We start from the raw sequence: 12,420 nt of genomic DNA, 5'->3' as shown, positions 1-12,420 counted from the left end.
TATATTGACCAATGGACTGAAGAAAAAACAGAGAAGATTTATACACCTCACAAACGATCCGAAGAAAATTCGTGGAAAAAGGACGGAGCGGTTGAAGATATGGCCGACGGAAGATCTGGGGATCGTGAAAACACCGAATTCAAAGATATTCTTAGCCCCGGATACGATATCGGTGGACAGGATAAAACTGTTGACTCATAAGCACCCGATCGCATGCAATAAACAGTAAAGCAAGAAGTGGGCGGTTAGTTCACTAGACCCGGTATATCAGTATAGAATATAGATGATCGAACTTTGCTTGCAATCAAGTCTATCTGTCTATTCACACGAGTCTGGTCAAAGTCAAGATTTTGTAAAATCACACCGGTAGAATAGGATTTACCAACATATTTATCCCAGGGGAGAGAAAAGACGACAAGATTGCTCAACCATACTGCCATATGGCGATCCACGGCCTCGCGTTTGGTTACCATTCCATGCCGGGTATGGGATTAGTTAGTTGGGCTATTTGTTTTCGGAAGCATGGACTTGATGGTGGAGGAAGCCGTAGCCGAACAGCGGTTACGTGAACCACCCTGCGGCGGTGAGGAGTCCAGCAATCCTCTCGTACATAACCATCCCCGCACATGATTCGAACCTGCGAACCCACACAGAGCAATCAGAGGTGCGGTGGTGAGCGTATTCCTAACGCTTAGCACGATGAGCTGCGCCGCGCGGTAGTTCACCAGTTGGGATTGTGAAATAGAAAATGTGAATCAAATCAATTGAGTAACATAGTAATCAGTACCCAAATAAGGGAGTAAAATAACAGCTTTTGCAATGATTGCATTGGTTTGCAAGATCACTCATGGTACCGTATACTCAAAAATTTGATTACATGCTTTCGAAAACAAATAACTAGCTAATCTAATACCGGTAACCAACATGGACTGGTAACGGGATGAGAGGCCGTAACCTCTCATATGATTAAGCTTTGTAATCTGCTTTCCTCTACCCCGGGATAAATACCGGTACCGGTATGTACCGTAAATCTAACTCCTACCACAGTGCCAATATTATTAATGCAATTCGTTTTTTAACAAATTAGAGCTCTTTAGTATGGCAGAGTTCTCCGTTCCAGGGACGGCAGTCCTCACATTAATCATAATTGTATGCTTATTATTTTTTGGTGGCAGGCGCGTACTTTTATGTTTTTTAACTTTATTTTAAGTTATGCTCGCCTTCCAGGTACGGTACCGGTATCCCTGCATTTTGTTTGTTCGTCTACTTTTTGTGCCGTTTTGTTTTTATGTCAGAGTACCGAAATAAATGATTGATTGATATAACATCTTTAGACGATGCTGTCTCGCATACAGGCATAAAAACATTGCGTTGTGGTAATTTTGTATTTGTAAGTTTCATCCATAATAGCTATTGTGAGGTTGCGCTGACAAGTGGACCAAATGGTCATTCCGGCCAAAGGCATGACTGACTATGTACAAATCTGTAGCTTCGATTTATTGTGCTTTTCCTCAATGGATAATGAAAAAAAAAGAAGATTTGATTGATTTATAACAGTGAGTGCTAGGCTTGCACGTAATTTACGGAATTATTTCGAGTTACGGAAGCGAAGTTACGAATTACGTAAATTCGTAATTATTGGTGGAGCGCTTTCGCGATTGAAACGAGCTCTCTTTGGAGCAGTCAATTCCGTCGATTGTAAAAAATTAAAGTTTAATAAGTAGAAGAAGTTAGAGTTCCGGTATTCGCAGCCGTTTTTCTCTCTCTTGTTACGCAGATGGAGAAGGCATAACGCGTTGCCCTATTATTAACCTATTATCAACTTATCTAGCATGGCAAATGTACATATTAAGCGCAGATATGGGATAGAATTGTGTTGAGACCGATGGACGCCAACACACCTGGTTTCAACTTCTTCGGGTGAAATGACTAAAGAATGTAAGAGATCAAACATACCTTACCAAACATGGTCCATTTGTAAATGCCGTGATAATTAATGTCGCGCTTATCAAACAGCAATATGACGACGGAAGAGAAATTGCGTAATGAACCAACGCAACTTTCGGCATCGGTAAAGCGATTCAGACGGCAGAGAAACAACAAAAAGACGGGATTTCCCATGTTTATTCTGCGCGAGATCCATTTTCTATTATAAAATCTTGAGGTTCTGTTACCGGTTTTATCGTTATATATCTGTCCGGACTGGGCCTTTTTTTCACAATGCCTCGCACTATTTCGGCCAAATATGTCTTTACAATATCTTTAAGTCTTTACCAAATGCGGCAACTTATTTTGATTTATCGTCGACTCAAATACCACCGGCACTCGACCAAACTTGTGTCAATCTTAGCCGATAGGATTGTCGACTTGAGTTAGAAAAATTAATTAATATTTTCGTGAGTGCAAAATAAATGTCAACAAATGCATTGTTTTGCGATATAACTTTGTATTTTCGGAGAAGGCATGTCATATAAGTACGGTATTTAAATTATGCGCAAATAATTAATATTTGATATAAATTTATCGCAAATAATGTTATAACATTTAGGCCGCGAAATGATTTAGTGTAAAATGAAGTATGGTAATCGGAATATCGTCAATAAGTCGGCATCAATAATTATTATAAAATGCTAACTAGGTAGTAAAGTCGGATAATGTAAAAAAAACGGTACAATAACAAGTCTTCGTCGCGAGGCAAGCGCAAGTATAATCAAACGAGAGAATACGCTCGTCGTTGATTTATAAATTAGAAACCCGGAATTTTTATTTAATACGAAACTGTTAATACGATTTTAAAAAAGTCAACTATCGTTTCATAAATATATTACCACTTACCAGTGTTGGTAATGATAAAATTGATCGCATAAAATTGGGTGATAAAGTTGATAAAGGAAAATCAAAGCAAACACAAAAGATAAAAATCAGAATAAAATTAATTTGAATTCACTCCTTGATATTTTTCTTTAGCATCTGTCGCCGGCGTGTAGTACTGGCGGAAATATGAAAACCAAACTGTCCCAACTGTCTATGTCCCATTCGGAATAGAAGTGGATTAAATTGGTTGTTATGATAGGTTTAAAAGTGTGGAAAAAATATCGCAATTACGGGGTCATTACGTAATCGATTTGGCCGTAATTACGGAATTGATTTTTGTCAATTACGTGCAAGCCTAGTGAGTGCAAACCCCTCCTTTGAGAGACAGTGTGGGCCTCCATATAGGCAAATCGATGTTGCACAATAGACTAAACGGAAATGCAATTTAAAAACTTCATCATTGGATTCCTTGGAAATAATATTCCAATGTACAAGAAAAAAAAAATTACTGTAGTATTCGAGAGTTGCAATTAATTTAAATTACAGAGAAAAGCATGGCGCAATGTGACGCATCTGCCATCGTCCCAGACACCCTCTTTTTTATGGACAAATATAGTGTTTGTTCCATTGTTCCGTTCCCTACTGCACTTATGCTTCATCTTGAAGTTTAATTAAATACAACAACAGGCTTAGCTTATCCTTCATGTAAAACAGTGGTTCCCAACCTTTTTTGCCTCGCGACTCCCTTTGGATATTTTCCAACATGCCGCGACCCCCTTCAAGATATATGCTGAATTTAAATTAGTAGGTCTTAAGGATATTAAGCTTAAACGTGTTTGCTTCTAAATAGTTATCTTGAATCAATTCAAATACTATCAATTATGTTATGATATCGTTATCCCTAAAATTAAATTTTCTATACAGTCATTGAATTATTGCATTATCACTACTATTTATTGAGTGCCATATTTCCGGCTATGAGGCCGCTTTTCAAGATCCAATTTTCAATCTGATTTACGAGGGTCGGATTATTTGGTTGGGTTCGCTTTCGACCAGAGAATACCTAAGTCAAAATCGGTCTGGGCAGTACCAGAAAATACGGCAATGGAAATGAATAGCTCGTGCTTTCATGTTAGTCATTTTAGAAGTTTGCCTTCTGTAGACGTTAGAAGTTTGCATTCTGCCCAAAGAATTTTGCCGTTTTAAGGGAGTAAGATTGCTTTTTTATATTGTAATTCGTAACACGCAAGTATTTCAAATTGAGCAAATATTGTCCAGCCCAAATATTGATTTCGTTTTTTATATCAAACTACAAAAACGGAAATGCGACTAGCGCATTCCAAGTGGTCCATTAAAAAATTGAATAAATAAAGAAGTTTTATTCATAGAGAGAGGAGGAGTTTAGAGGGAGAAATACAATAAAAAGAGGGGGAACCACAGACTCACAGTGAAATTAAAATGCATGCTTTAAACAAGTGAGATGTAATGGTGGTAAGTTTGTTCTGAAGTGGGAGGGAGACCTTGGTTTGATTCTAGGATTTGTCTAGCATCAGGAACCCGAAGCCCTGAAATCGGTTTCAATTGTTTCTCGTTTTTAAAAATTAATTTTCCCACCACTGATTAGGATAGATTAGATAGCAAAAATTCGTACATAAAATTATTTTGTTCTGCGACTCCCTGAAAAGTGCTTCGCGACCCCCAGGTTTGGGAACCACTGAAGTAAAGTAATGACTTGCCTCAAACTCCACCCACTCAATAAGAGTTCTATTTTAACTCATAAACACAGGTTGTAAATGTGATATACAGTCTGACAGTAGTAACAGTAATGTTGTATCTAATAATGTAATGACGTCTTTGGGTGCAGCCAAGAGAACTGGCGGCATTGTGGTTCATGTAACTCCACAGTATGGTTTCATTGAACTGACAAACAAAAGAATCCCGGTATCTAAAGTACACTTTGATCGCCTCTCTGTCCGTGGTCCAGTTAGTGATTTGGAAAAAGATTTTCCTAAAGGAACCCATGTAAACCTAACTTTCGTTTCTCAATCGGGCAATCATGAGACGAAATACCATGCGATTAATATGCAAAAAGATGAACGTGGAAAGAAAGATAATCAAGAAGAATTAAGAAATTCTTGGAAAGGTTTTCAGAAGTCTTCAGAGAAAACAGATACATCTGAGAACCAAAGTCACCATCGCCCTAGATCAAAACAAAGTTTCACACAAGGAGATAAATATCCTCCTAATAAATCAGTGCAGGAATTCAATTCCCAACAACATGGAAGAAATTATTTTGTAAATGTGCAAAATCACCATCCACCAAGATCAGATCAACATTTCAAACAAGGAGGTAAATACCCACATAATGAACAGAGACAAGAATTTAATAACCCTAATAGAGGCGGACAGACTCAACATCCAGGAGCTAAGGGACAGAAAAACCAATTTGGAAAACCCCAGTATAAGAACGATCATAACCCCCGCCGTGCCAAGGATAAAGTAGATGGACAAAAGTTTGACCCAAGCAATAGGAAACCATCGCAACAAAAACGGCACGCGAACAGACAACGCTCAAAGGAGGAGACTGTACCAGTGGGTTCTCACTATCCTGATAACGACACGCTAGAAGTTTGTGATAATAAATGTCAATCAAGTCAAATTACAGAGTTTAAAACAAATCAAGCATCTGGAGTTGGTCAGTTCTTTAGAGAAGCTATAGCAACTGGATTGTCAAGCTTGGCTCAAAAAATAGTCAGTGTTCCCCCAAATGAAGCAACATCACCGAACACAAATATAATGCAACAAAACACCTATTTCTCCAATACAGGTGGTACTTCAGACCCTGAAAAAGATATGCTGTTTTTCAAGAAATATGTATCAGAGAATGGTGCCATCATATTGGATGAATTGATTTTAAAAATCAAAAGTGAACAAAATTGTCCAGCTTCTCTGCTGAATTGTGATGTCACTGATGTGGTGAATATCGCAAGACAATTTCCTGATATTTTCACTTTTAAGAGTGGATTTTTCTGTTTTGTTAGTTTCGAGTCGATGATTTTCACGAAATTTTCAGAAATGCTCAATGATTTCAATCAAAGAATCTCTGTTGATGTTGTTAAACATCACATTACTCCAAACAGTGCAATGGGAGTTTACTTGTATGGTAAATTAGAGTGGATCATGGGGGTACAAGATTTTATCTCCCGTCATTCGGAGGATTTCGTATTTTGGAATTCCCACATTTGGAAACGAGCAAGTTTTTCTTCATTAGATGAGTTTCAATCTTTTGAGAGTGACTGTAAGGCTGTGAAATACTACTCAACGTTTGTTGCAAAGAAATCTGCTATTTCTCTTTCTTCTTTGAGTGGACATTTTGCTCAAGCTCCTGTCGATATCAAAAAAGCTGTGAAATCTGATCAGGTGAATTTTAAAAGCTTTTTGTTGAGAAATTCTTTCTTTTTCAACTTGACAGGTGACTGTGTTACCAATTGTGGGGATCATCATTTTTCTGTTTCGTGGATGAATCTGCCAAATGCTATTCCAGAAAAGAAAGATATCCGAAAAAAGAAAAAAACAAAAGCTCAGAAAGGAAAATCAGAAGAAAATGATCAGAATCAGAAGAAAGTAAATAATAATGTTGAAGAAGCAGACACAAGAGCATTTTGTGGTGGCAGTACTGAGTCTCCTATTAAAACTTCACAGCCTTGTACTGAAGATTCATCACAGTTTGAAGAGCAAGTTGTATCTGGCCAAAAAACAGAAAAAGAGGAGCAATCTGGTAAATGCTGCAATCTTTCATTCGAATTCTATGCTTTTTCATCTTGTCACTAACATAATTTGTTTCACCATGCTATAGTTCAGACATGGGCAAAGTACAACCCGGGGGCCAAACCCGGCTCGTTGGGTAATTCCATCTGGCCCGCCTTCTGCTGCCACAACCAAACTGAAATCAAATTTCGATGTTTTAGCTAAAAATAGCTCAAGGAATTTGTTGAGATTGCGGTTAATTTTAATTTCGGAGCGAGGCATATTGTTTTCCACCTTTGCTTTGTAACACTGTAAATATTGTTCATAAAATGTAACTTGTTACATCACAGATAAATGGCCTACCAGCCGCCACTCTAGGTGGCCCACCCCTGCTATAGATAGATTTCAACAGTAGTATTTGAATAGAAATTTCACTCTTATTGCAGATACTACAACTCTAAGAAAGTCTTCTTATAGCAGTGCAGGGGTTGATATATATGAACACACTGAAGGTAAAATATTTCAGAACATAATTGGAAAAGAATTGAGTCAATCAATCGAGTCTTTGCTTCAAACACAAAATGTGAAATCACTCAACAATTTGATTCTTGTACGTTTGAACATTGGTAGAAAACCATCAATAAGGTATGTATGTGGTACTTGATAACTTCTATTTCAAATCCGACTTTCTGAAATGGGTTTATCAAGTCTATATTTCATTGTTGAAACTGATTTAATTTGTAACTTGCAAGCAAGAGCTTTGTTCATTTGATTGTGTGACATCATGTAAAATAACTGGTAGACTTTTGATGACCATTTCTGCTCCTTCGCGACTTCCTGTCAATTGCAATGAATTCCGTTACTGTAGTCTGTAATGCATAAAAAAAAATTTTGTTTTAAAGTTGTGTTGTGATTTCTTGCACGACGAAATAAACGTATTGTCTTTAATTTGGATAATTTAATTTATTTTCATGTAATATTTTTGGCATACAGTATCATAAATGAAGATGGGCAATTGTCACACTTCTAAAACATGAGATATGTGTAATTCTATTAATGTAAATTTTCACCACAGAAACATTTAAGGCACCTTATGTTTACTAATTACTGTGGACCCTTAGGGAGTTCAATTTTGCAAAAGCAACCTGATCTTGGACAGAAGGAGCAATAAGCGACGAATTATTGTCATATTTATGATATGATAGGGCTAGATAATAATACAGAATATTTATCATTTTTCTTTGTATTTAGGGTACATAATCATGATAGCGAAACATCTAACCATATGTTGTCAGAATTGAAAGAATCTCAGCTTGAGGATTTACAGAAAATTTTACGACACAAAGATCTTGTTAAATCTGCCACTCGTCTTCATTATGGAATCGAAGGAACTTTGCATTCTTTAAGGTTGGTGGAAATAAGCATCAGCGTTTAAAAGAAAATGCTCCCTAAATTCGTCTTCATGGCAAATCTCCTTTAAAATTCGGCAACTCTGGGTCTTAAATTTGTCTCCCGAATGACCACAAACAGGCAGACAGGCCTTGCCATCTGAACTGCAGGTGAGCCTCGTGCCAGATTGGAAAGCATCTAGTTTTGTTAACCGTTCAATACCGTTAACCGTCGGACTAATTTTTTAAATATCAAGTTAACAGCAAACTTTTTATCATAAGCTTACCGTAATATCTTGGAACCCACCCAACAATTTAACATTATAATTTGGTGTTCTGCAAGACGAGATAAAAAGCGTAGGTGTTCCAGGGCAAAAAAGGTTTGAGAAACGCTGGTCTATGCTATTGTATCCCACAAAAGTTTTTCGCTTCCAGATAGAATTTGTGAAGAACTAAGATAGAATCTTTGGCTTGAAAGATAAGTAAGATAGTAATGGTAGTATAGCAATCTTCGTCTGTGTGTTTCTTTCCCTATTTGGAAGATCCTATTGCCTGTTATTAGTTAATAGAAAACAAGACCTTATTAATTTAGGCATAGATTGCCTGGAATTAATTCATTCAGCATGATTCCTCTGGAAACTTGCCCCCTCCTAATTTGAATGGTGAATCACACACACTTTATGATACAAACATTAATTCAGTACGAAAGTCCACATTGGGGTACTCCTGTGGTGTTAGTTAGGCTATAAATATTATATTAGGATTTTCCCTTTTTTAGTTTTATTACGAGTTCTTGGACTGTCTGTTTCAACCAAGTAAATATACCCCGTGCCCATAGGCTTCTGCCCCTTACATAACTTGATGTAAATTCGGCGAATAAAATTAGTCACCTCCATATTGGTACACACTTCTGGAGCGCCCACATTGGGGCTATGCAGAAATAAATTAGCGATGAGATGGCCCGCATAAAGTAACAGTACAAACGGTATTAAAACTTGAATAATTTACTGTCAAGATAAGTGAATTTGAAAGTTTTTGGGGAATTCTTACATTATGCTTAGTTGTTGTCGGCTCATAATAAAAATCAGAAAGCATAAGAATATAAAATCTTTTCTTGTGATTTTTTATCTAATATTATTCAGAACTATCGAGCAAAATGGGAAATTGACCGGCCTAACAATATTTTGTCAAATTCATGAAGAGAATGATGGACTTGGACTAGAAATAGTTGAACGAAAGTCTGTAACAGCAATTGTGAGCAATGTAAGCCGTTACCCACAAAAATACATATATAACTATTTGCGAAGCAAAGCGCATGAGATTTCTGGGAATAAAGACACGTTAATTCTGGATGTTGATGGTCAAGTGAGTGAAATTATATGGCATATTGAATAGTATGAGCAGCATATATAATATGTGAAGAATGAGAATGTATATGAATGTTATTGTTTGTGCATTCCTCTTGTTTCAGTATCACTCTGCTTAAAGATTGAATATAAATTTTCTTACGCTCAGCAAGCACTTTGCAGTTGCATGGTGAATCACATGTAATCTCCATTATGGATCTCCAAATAGCAGGAACGATTATCAAGCCAATCCCATACCTAACCTTAACTAGTTACTACGCTAAAGCCCTCAGTGTACCATGCAATTAAGCTGTGTTATGGGCTTTCCTCCATGATTTTGTATCTAACAGCCCAATGTTGCTTAGCTTACAGGGTGTGATGAACAACCACATTCATCTCTTGGGAATGTGACTCGCATATCTTGTGCATCTCCATCAGAATTAAGCGTTAGAATCACTGAAGCGATTGATCATTTGCATGAATGTGTTATTGTCATTTGTGCTGAATCAGTAGAAACTTTGCAATCTCTTCAGAAGATGTGCAGCAAAGGTAAGATTACACTTTGCATGACAACACGAGATGTGGCCCGGTTTCAAAACTTCAAAATTTTATTCACGAATTTCAAAAGATAGCATGTAGAAAGTTTCCTTATTTTTCAGGCGCTCAAGTGTTTGCTGAAATTTCACCAGATATGAAAGCTAATCTTGAAGATATGTTTGGAATGTAATTTCTGAATGCAGTTGTAGTTCTTAGCATTTGTAAAAAAAAAATGCATATTTTAATTTTAATTGTTTTAATTACTGCTTGTTAGTTATTGTCACTAATTCTATGCCTCTATTCCTCACTGGTGACCTATTGATATTTCAATTTGTAATTTCTTTGTGCTCTTTTAAGCATGGGTAGTACATTAGATTTGTAGTACATTAGATTTTCTTAGGGTTACTGCAGCTGCAGCATGTTCATCCAATGGAATATTACCTGAAAGTTCAATTTGATTTAATGTAAATTGTAAGTTCTCTACTTAGCCCTTGTAAAAAAAGGCATAATTGTTGCTTTAGTTGTCACTGTAATTCTATGTCTCGTCACTCTCATGTATTCTATGCTTCACTTGTGACCTATTGATATTAGAATTTGTAATTTCTTCTGCACCCTCGAAGCTTGGGTAGTAAGTACATCAGATGTCCGTAGGGCTACTGACTGACGCATGTTCATCCAATGGAATGTTACCTGTAAGTTCAATGTAAATAATGATAATCAGTAAATAAAGATAATATGATTATACGAATCTGATGATTATACAACGGAAGCGCGAGTTGCAGCATGGGCCTGCTTCCATACCAGCTGTTTTAGCATCATCTTTAGTGTCGACTTTAGATTAAGACTGTGAAATATTACTTGTGTTGAAATTCTGTGTCCTAGGTAAAGTGTACAGTTGATACATAAACTGCATTCGTGACTGTTTCTTCAGGTGTCTCCATGGCATCTAGTAGAATTGAAAACTATGAAAATGCGCAAATGCAGGCTCAGCAAGTAAAATCAGAACTTCTTTCCTGGTTTATCGGATTGTATAGATCTGACATCGGCAAAGGGCCGAATTCGGCCCACCGGGTAATTCAGTCTGGTCCACCTGATGCTGACGTAACCAAACTAAAATCAATTTACGCCACACCTACATGGCCCGCCATCCTAGGAAGGCAAAAGGTCCAAAAACCTTTCCCGACCCTGGTAGGTATGAACACCTGCTTGCCAATTGCTAGAAGCAGTTGGGGTGCCGGTATGCACCAGGCTGTTAAATTACCTAAAACAGGTTGAAAGACAATTAACTTTTGAAATATCGATAATCCGAATATAATAATTACCGTATATAGAAATATTTATATTAACTCTGATCATTCTAAGCAACAGTACGTACTGTGCAAAAATGAATAATAATGGATGTTCATAAGATGCTGGAGCACTTCAATAATGAGGACCTATTAATTGTTGTAATTCCAACTCCGGCACATGCTACAATGATTCGATTCAAGCGAAAGTCAAATATCAGATCCAAAAACCGTTTAATTCACCGTGAGTTACGCTTGAGATAGGTTATTTTTCCAAATGCAGCCCTCGCGATGAATCAACGAGATGTCAGCCAGTACTTTTGTGGCAATTATTCGTGTGTTCTCGAGCTGAACTTAAGAATTAGTTTACTTGTGTCAGATTAAGATTGGGTATTTCAATATACCGGTACCTGACTTCACATGTATCCTGTCCCTTTCGATTCAAACCACAGCAGGAAAAACAATACTTTCAGAACGCGAACCAGGGAATCTCTTGATAACCCTGGCAATCTTCAATTAATGATTCCATCTGAATAGCCTACAATATTTTAATGATTTGAAGCCATGAAATAAGTGGTAGTAAAACTTCTATAAAAAAATAGTCGCAAGATTTTGCTAATAGAAATGTGGAAGCCCTATTTCAAGATGCTAAAGATAAGGTCTCAGATCAGTCGCATGGAAGCCAAGGTAGGGCCAAAGTAGGGGCAAAAACGGAAGCGAACCAAGTTTTCACTATTGTGGATTTAACAAGTAACCACCTCTAAACAGACAAAGATTGTCAAGCATCGTCATATAACGAGCAACGAGCGCAGACTCGATTCAAATATTTTAAAAAGGAATCCCAGTTTTCAGCGATATAGTTCATAACTCAATAACTGGCTTGTGTTCAATTCACAACGGGACACTTCAATTAAGAAAACATCGGTTCTGCTCAGGCATATATTGTGCATCTCAAACAAAATGAAGTTCGGTTCACTGAAGCGGTCCATCATAATATGCATAAACGTAGAGCTTCACTTTACTTGCTTGACAATAGTAGTGGTTGTGCGGTAAAATTTTGAAACTTTAATTCGTTCATGACTTTCCGACGTGAGGGTATACCGGTAGTGACGCCAGGAAATATAGAATTAAATATAAATTATTTATGAAATCGGCAAAGACAAAACTTGAAAAGATATTGGAAGTTATGATTCATGAAATGGTGCATGCATCTGGTGTTTTATTGCATGAATGAGGAACCGATCACGGACCAAAATTTCGGAAAAAAGCACGCCGTATTGTAAAAATAGTCAACGCTCAAAG

The 12,420-nt window shown here is 37.1% G+C and overlaps 2 protein-coding genes across 2 annotated transcripts in view; both read left to right on the top strand.

The window, feature by feature from the left end:
- The window catches only part of LOC120339668 (ras-related protein Rap-1b-like), a 352,566-nt gene that overhangs the window by 39,744 nt on the left and 300,402 nt on the right, over positions 1-12,420 (top strand). The gene's annotated exons all lie outside the window — the stretch shown is intronic.
- Positions 4,572-10,575, top strand: LOC120339144 (uncharacterized). Its single transcript, XM_039407224.2, has 6 exons — positions 4,572-6,592; positions 7,008-7,206; positions 7,813-7,968; positions 9,092-9,314; positions 9,661-9,844; positions 9,955-10,575. Exons 1-6 carry the CDS (start codon positions 4,660-4,662, stop codon positions 10,020-10,022), a joined length of 2,763 nt encoding a protein of 920 aa, XP_039263158.1. The 5' UTR covers positions 4,572-4,659; the 3' UTR covers positions 10,023-10,575.

The sequence above is a fragment of the Styela clava genome, chromosome 9 (assembly GCF_964204865.1).
Source record: "Styela clava chromosome 9, kaStyClav1.hap1.2, whole genome shotgun sequence".
Taxonomy (NCBI): domain Eukaryota; kingdom Metazoa; phylum Chordata; class Ascidiacea; order Stolidobranchia; family Styelidae; genus Styela; species Styela clava.
The sequence above is the reverse complement of the archived record's forward strand: the minus strand, read 5'-3'. Positions and strand labels throughout refer to the sequence as shown.

Bases quoted from the DNA above. Each gene is read 5' to 3' on its own strand.
- LOC120339144 (XM_039407224.2), top strand. From the start codon at position 4,660: ATGACGTCTTTGGGTGCAGCCAAGAGAACTGGCGGCATTGTGGTTCAT. The intron at 7,969-9,091 runs GTTGGTGGAAAT...AATATTATTCAG, and splicing joins GGAACTTTGCATTCTTTAAG to AACTATCGAGCAAAATGGGA. The intron at 9,845-9,954 runs GTAAGATTACAC...CTTATTTTTCAG, and splicing joins TCAGAAGATGTGCAGCAAAG to GCGCTCAAGTGTTTGCTGAA.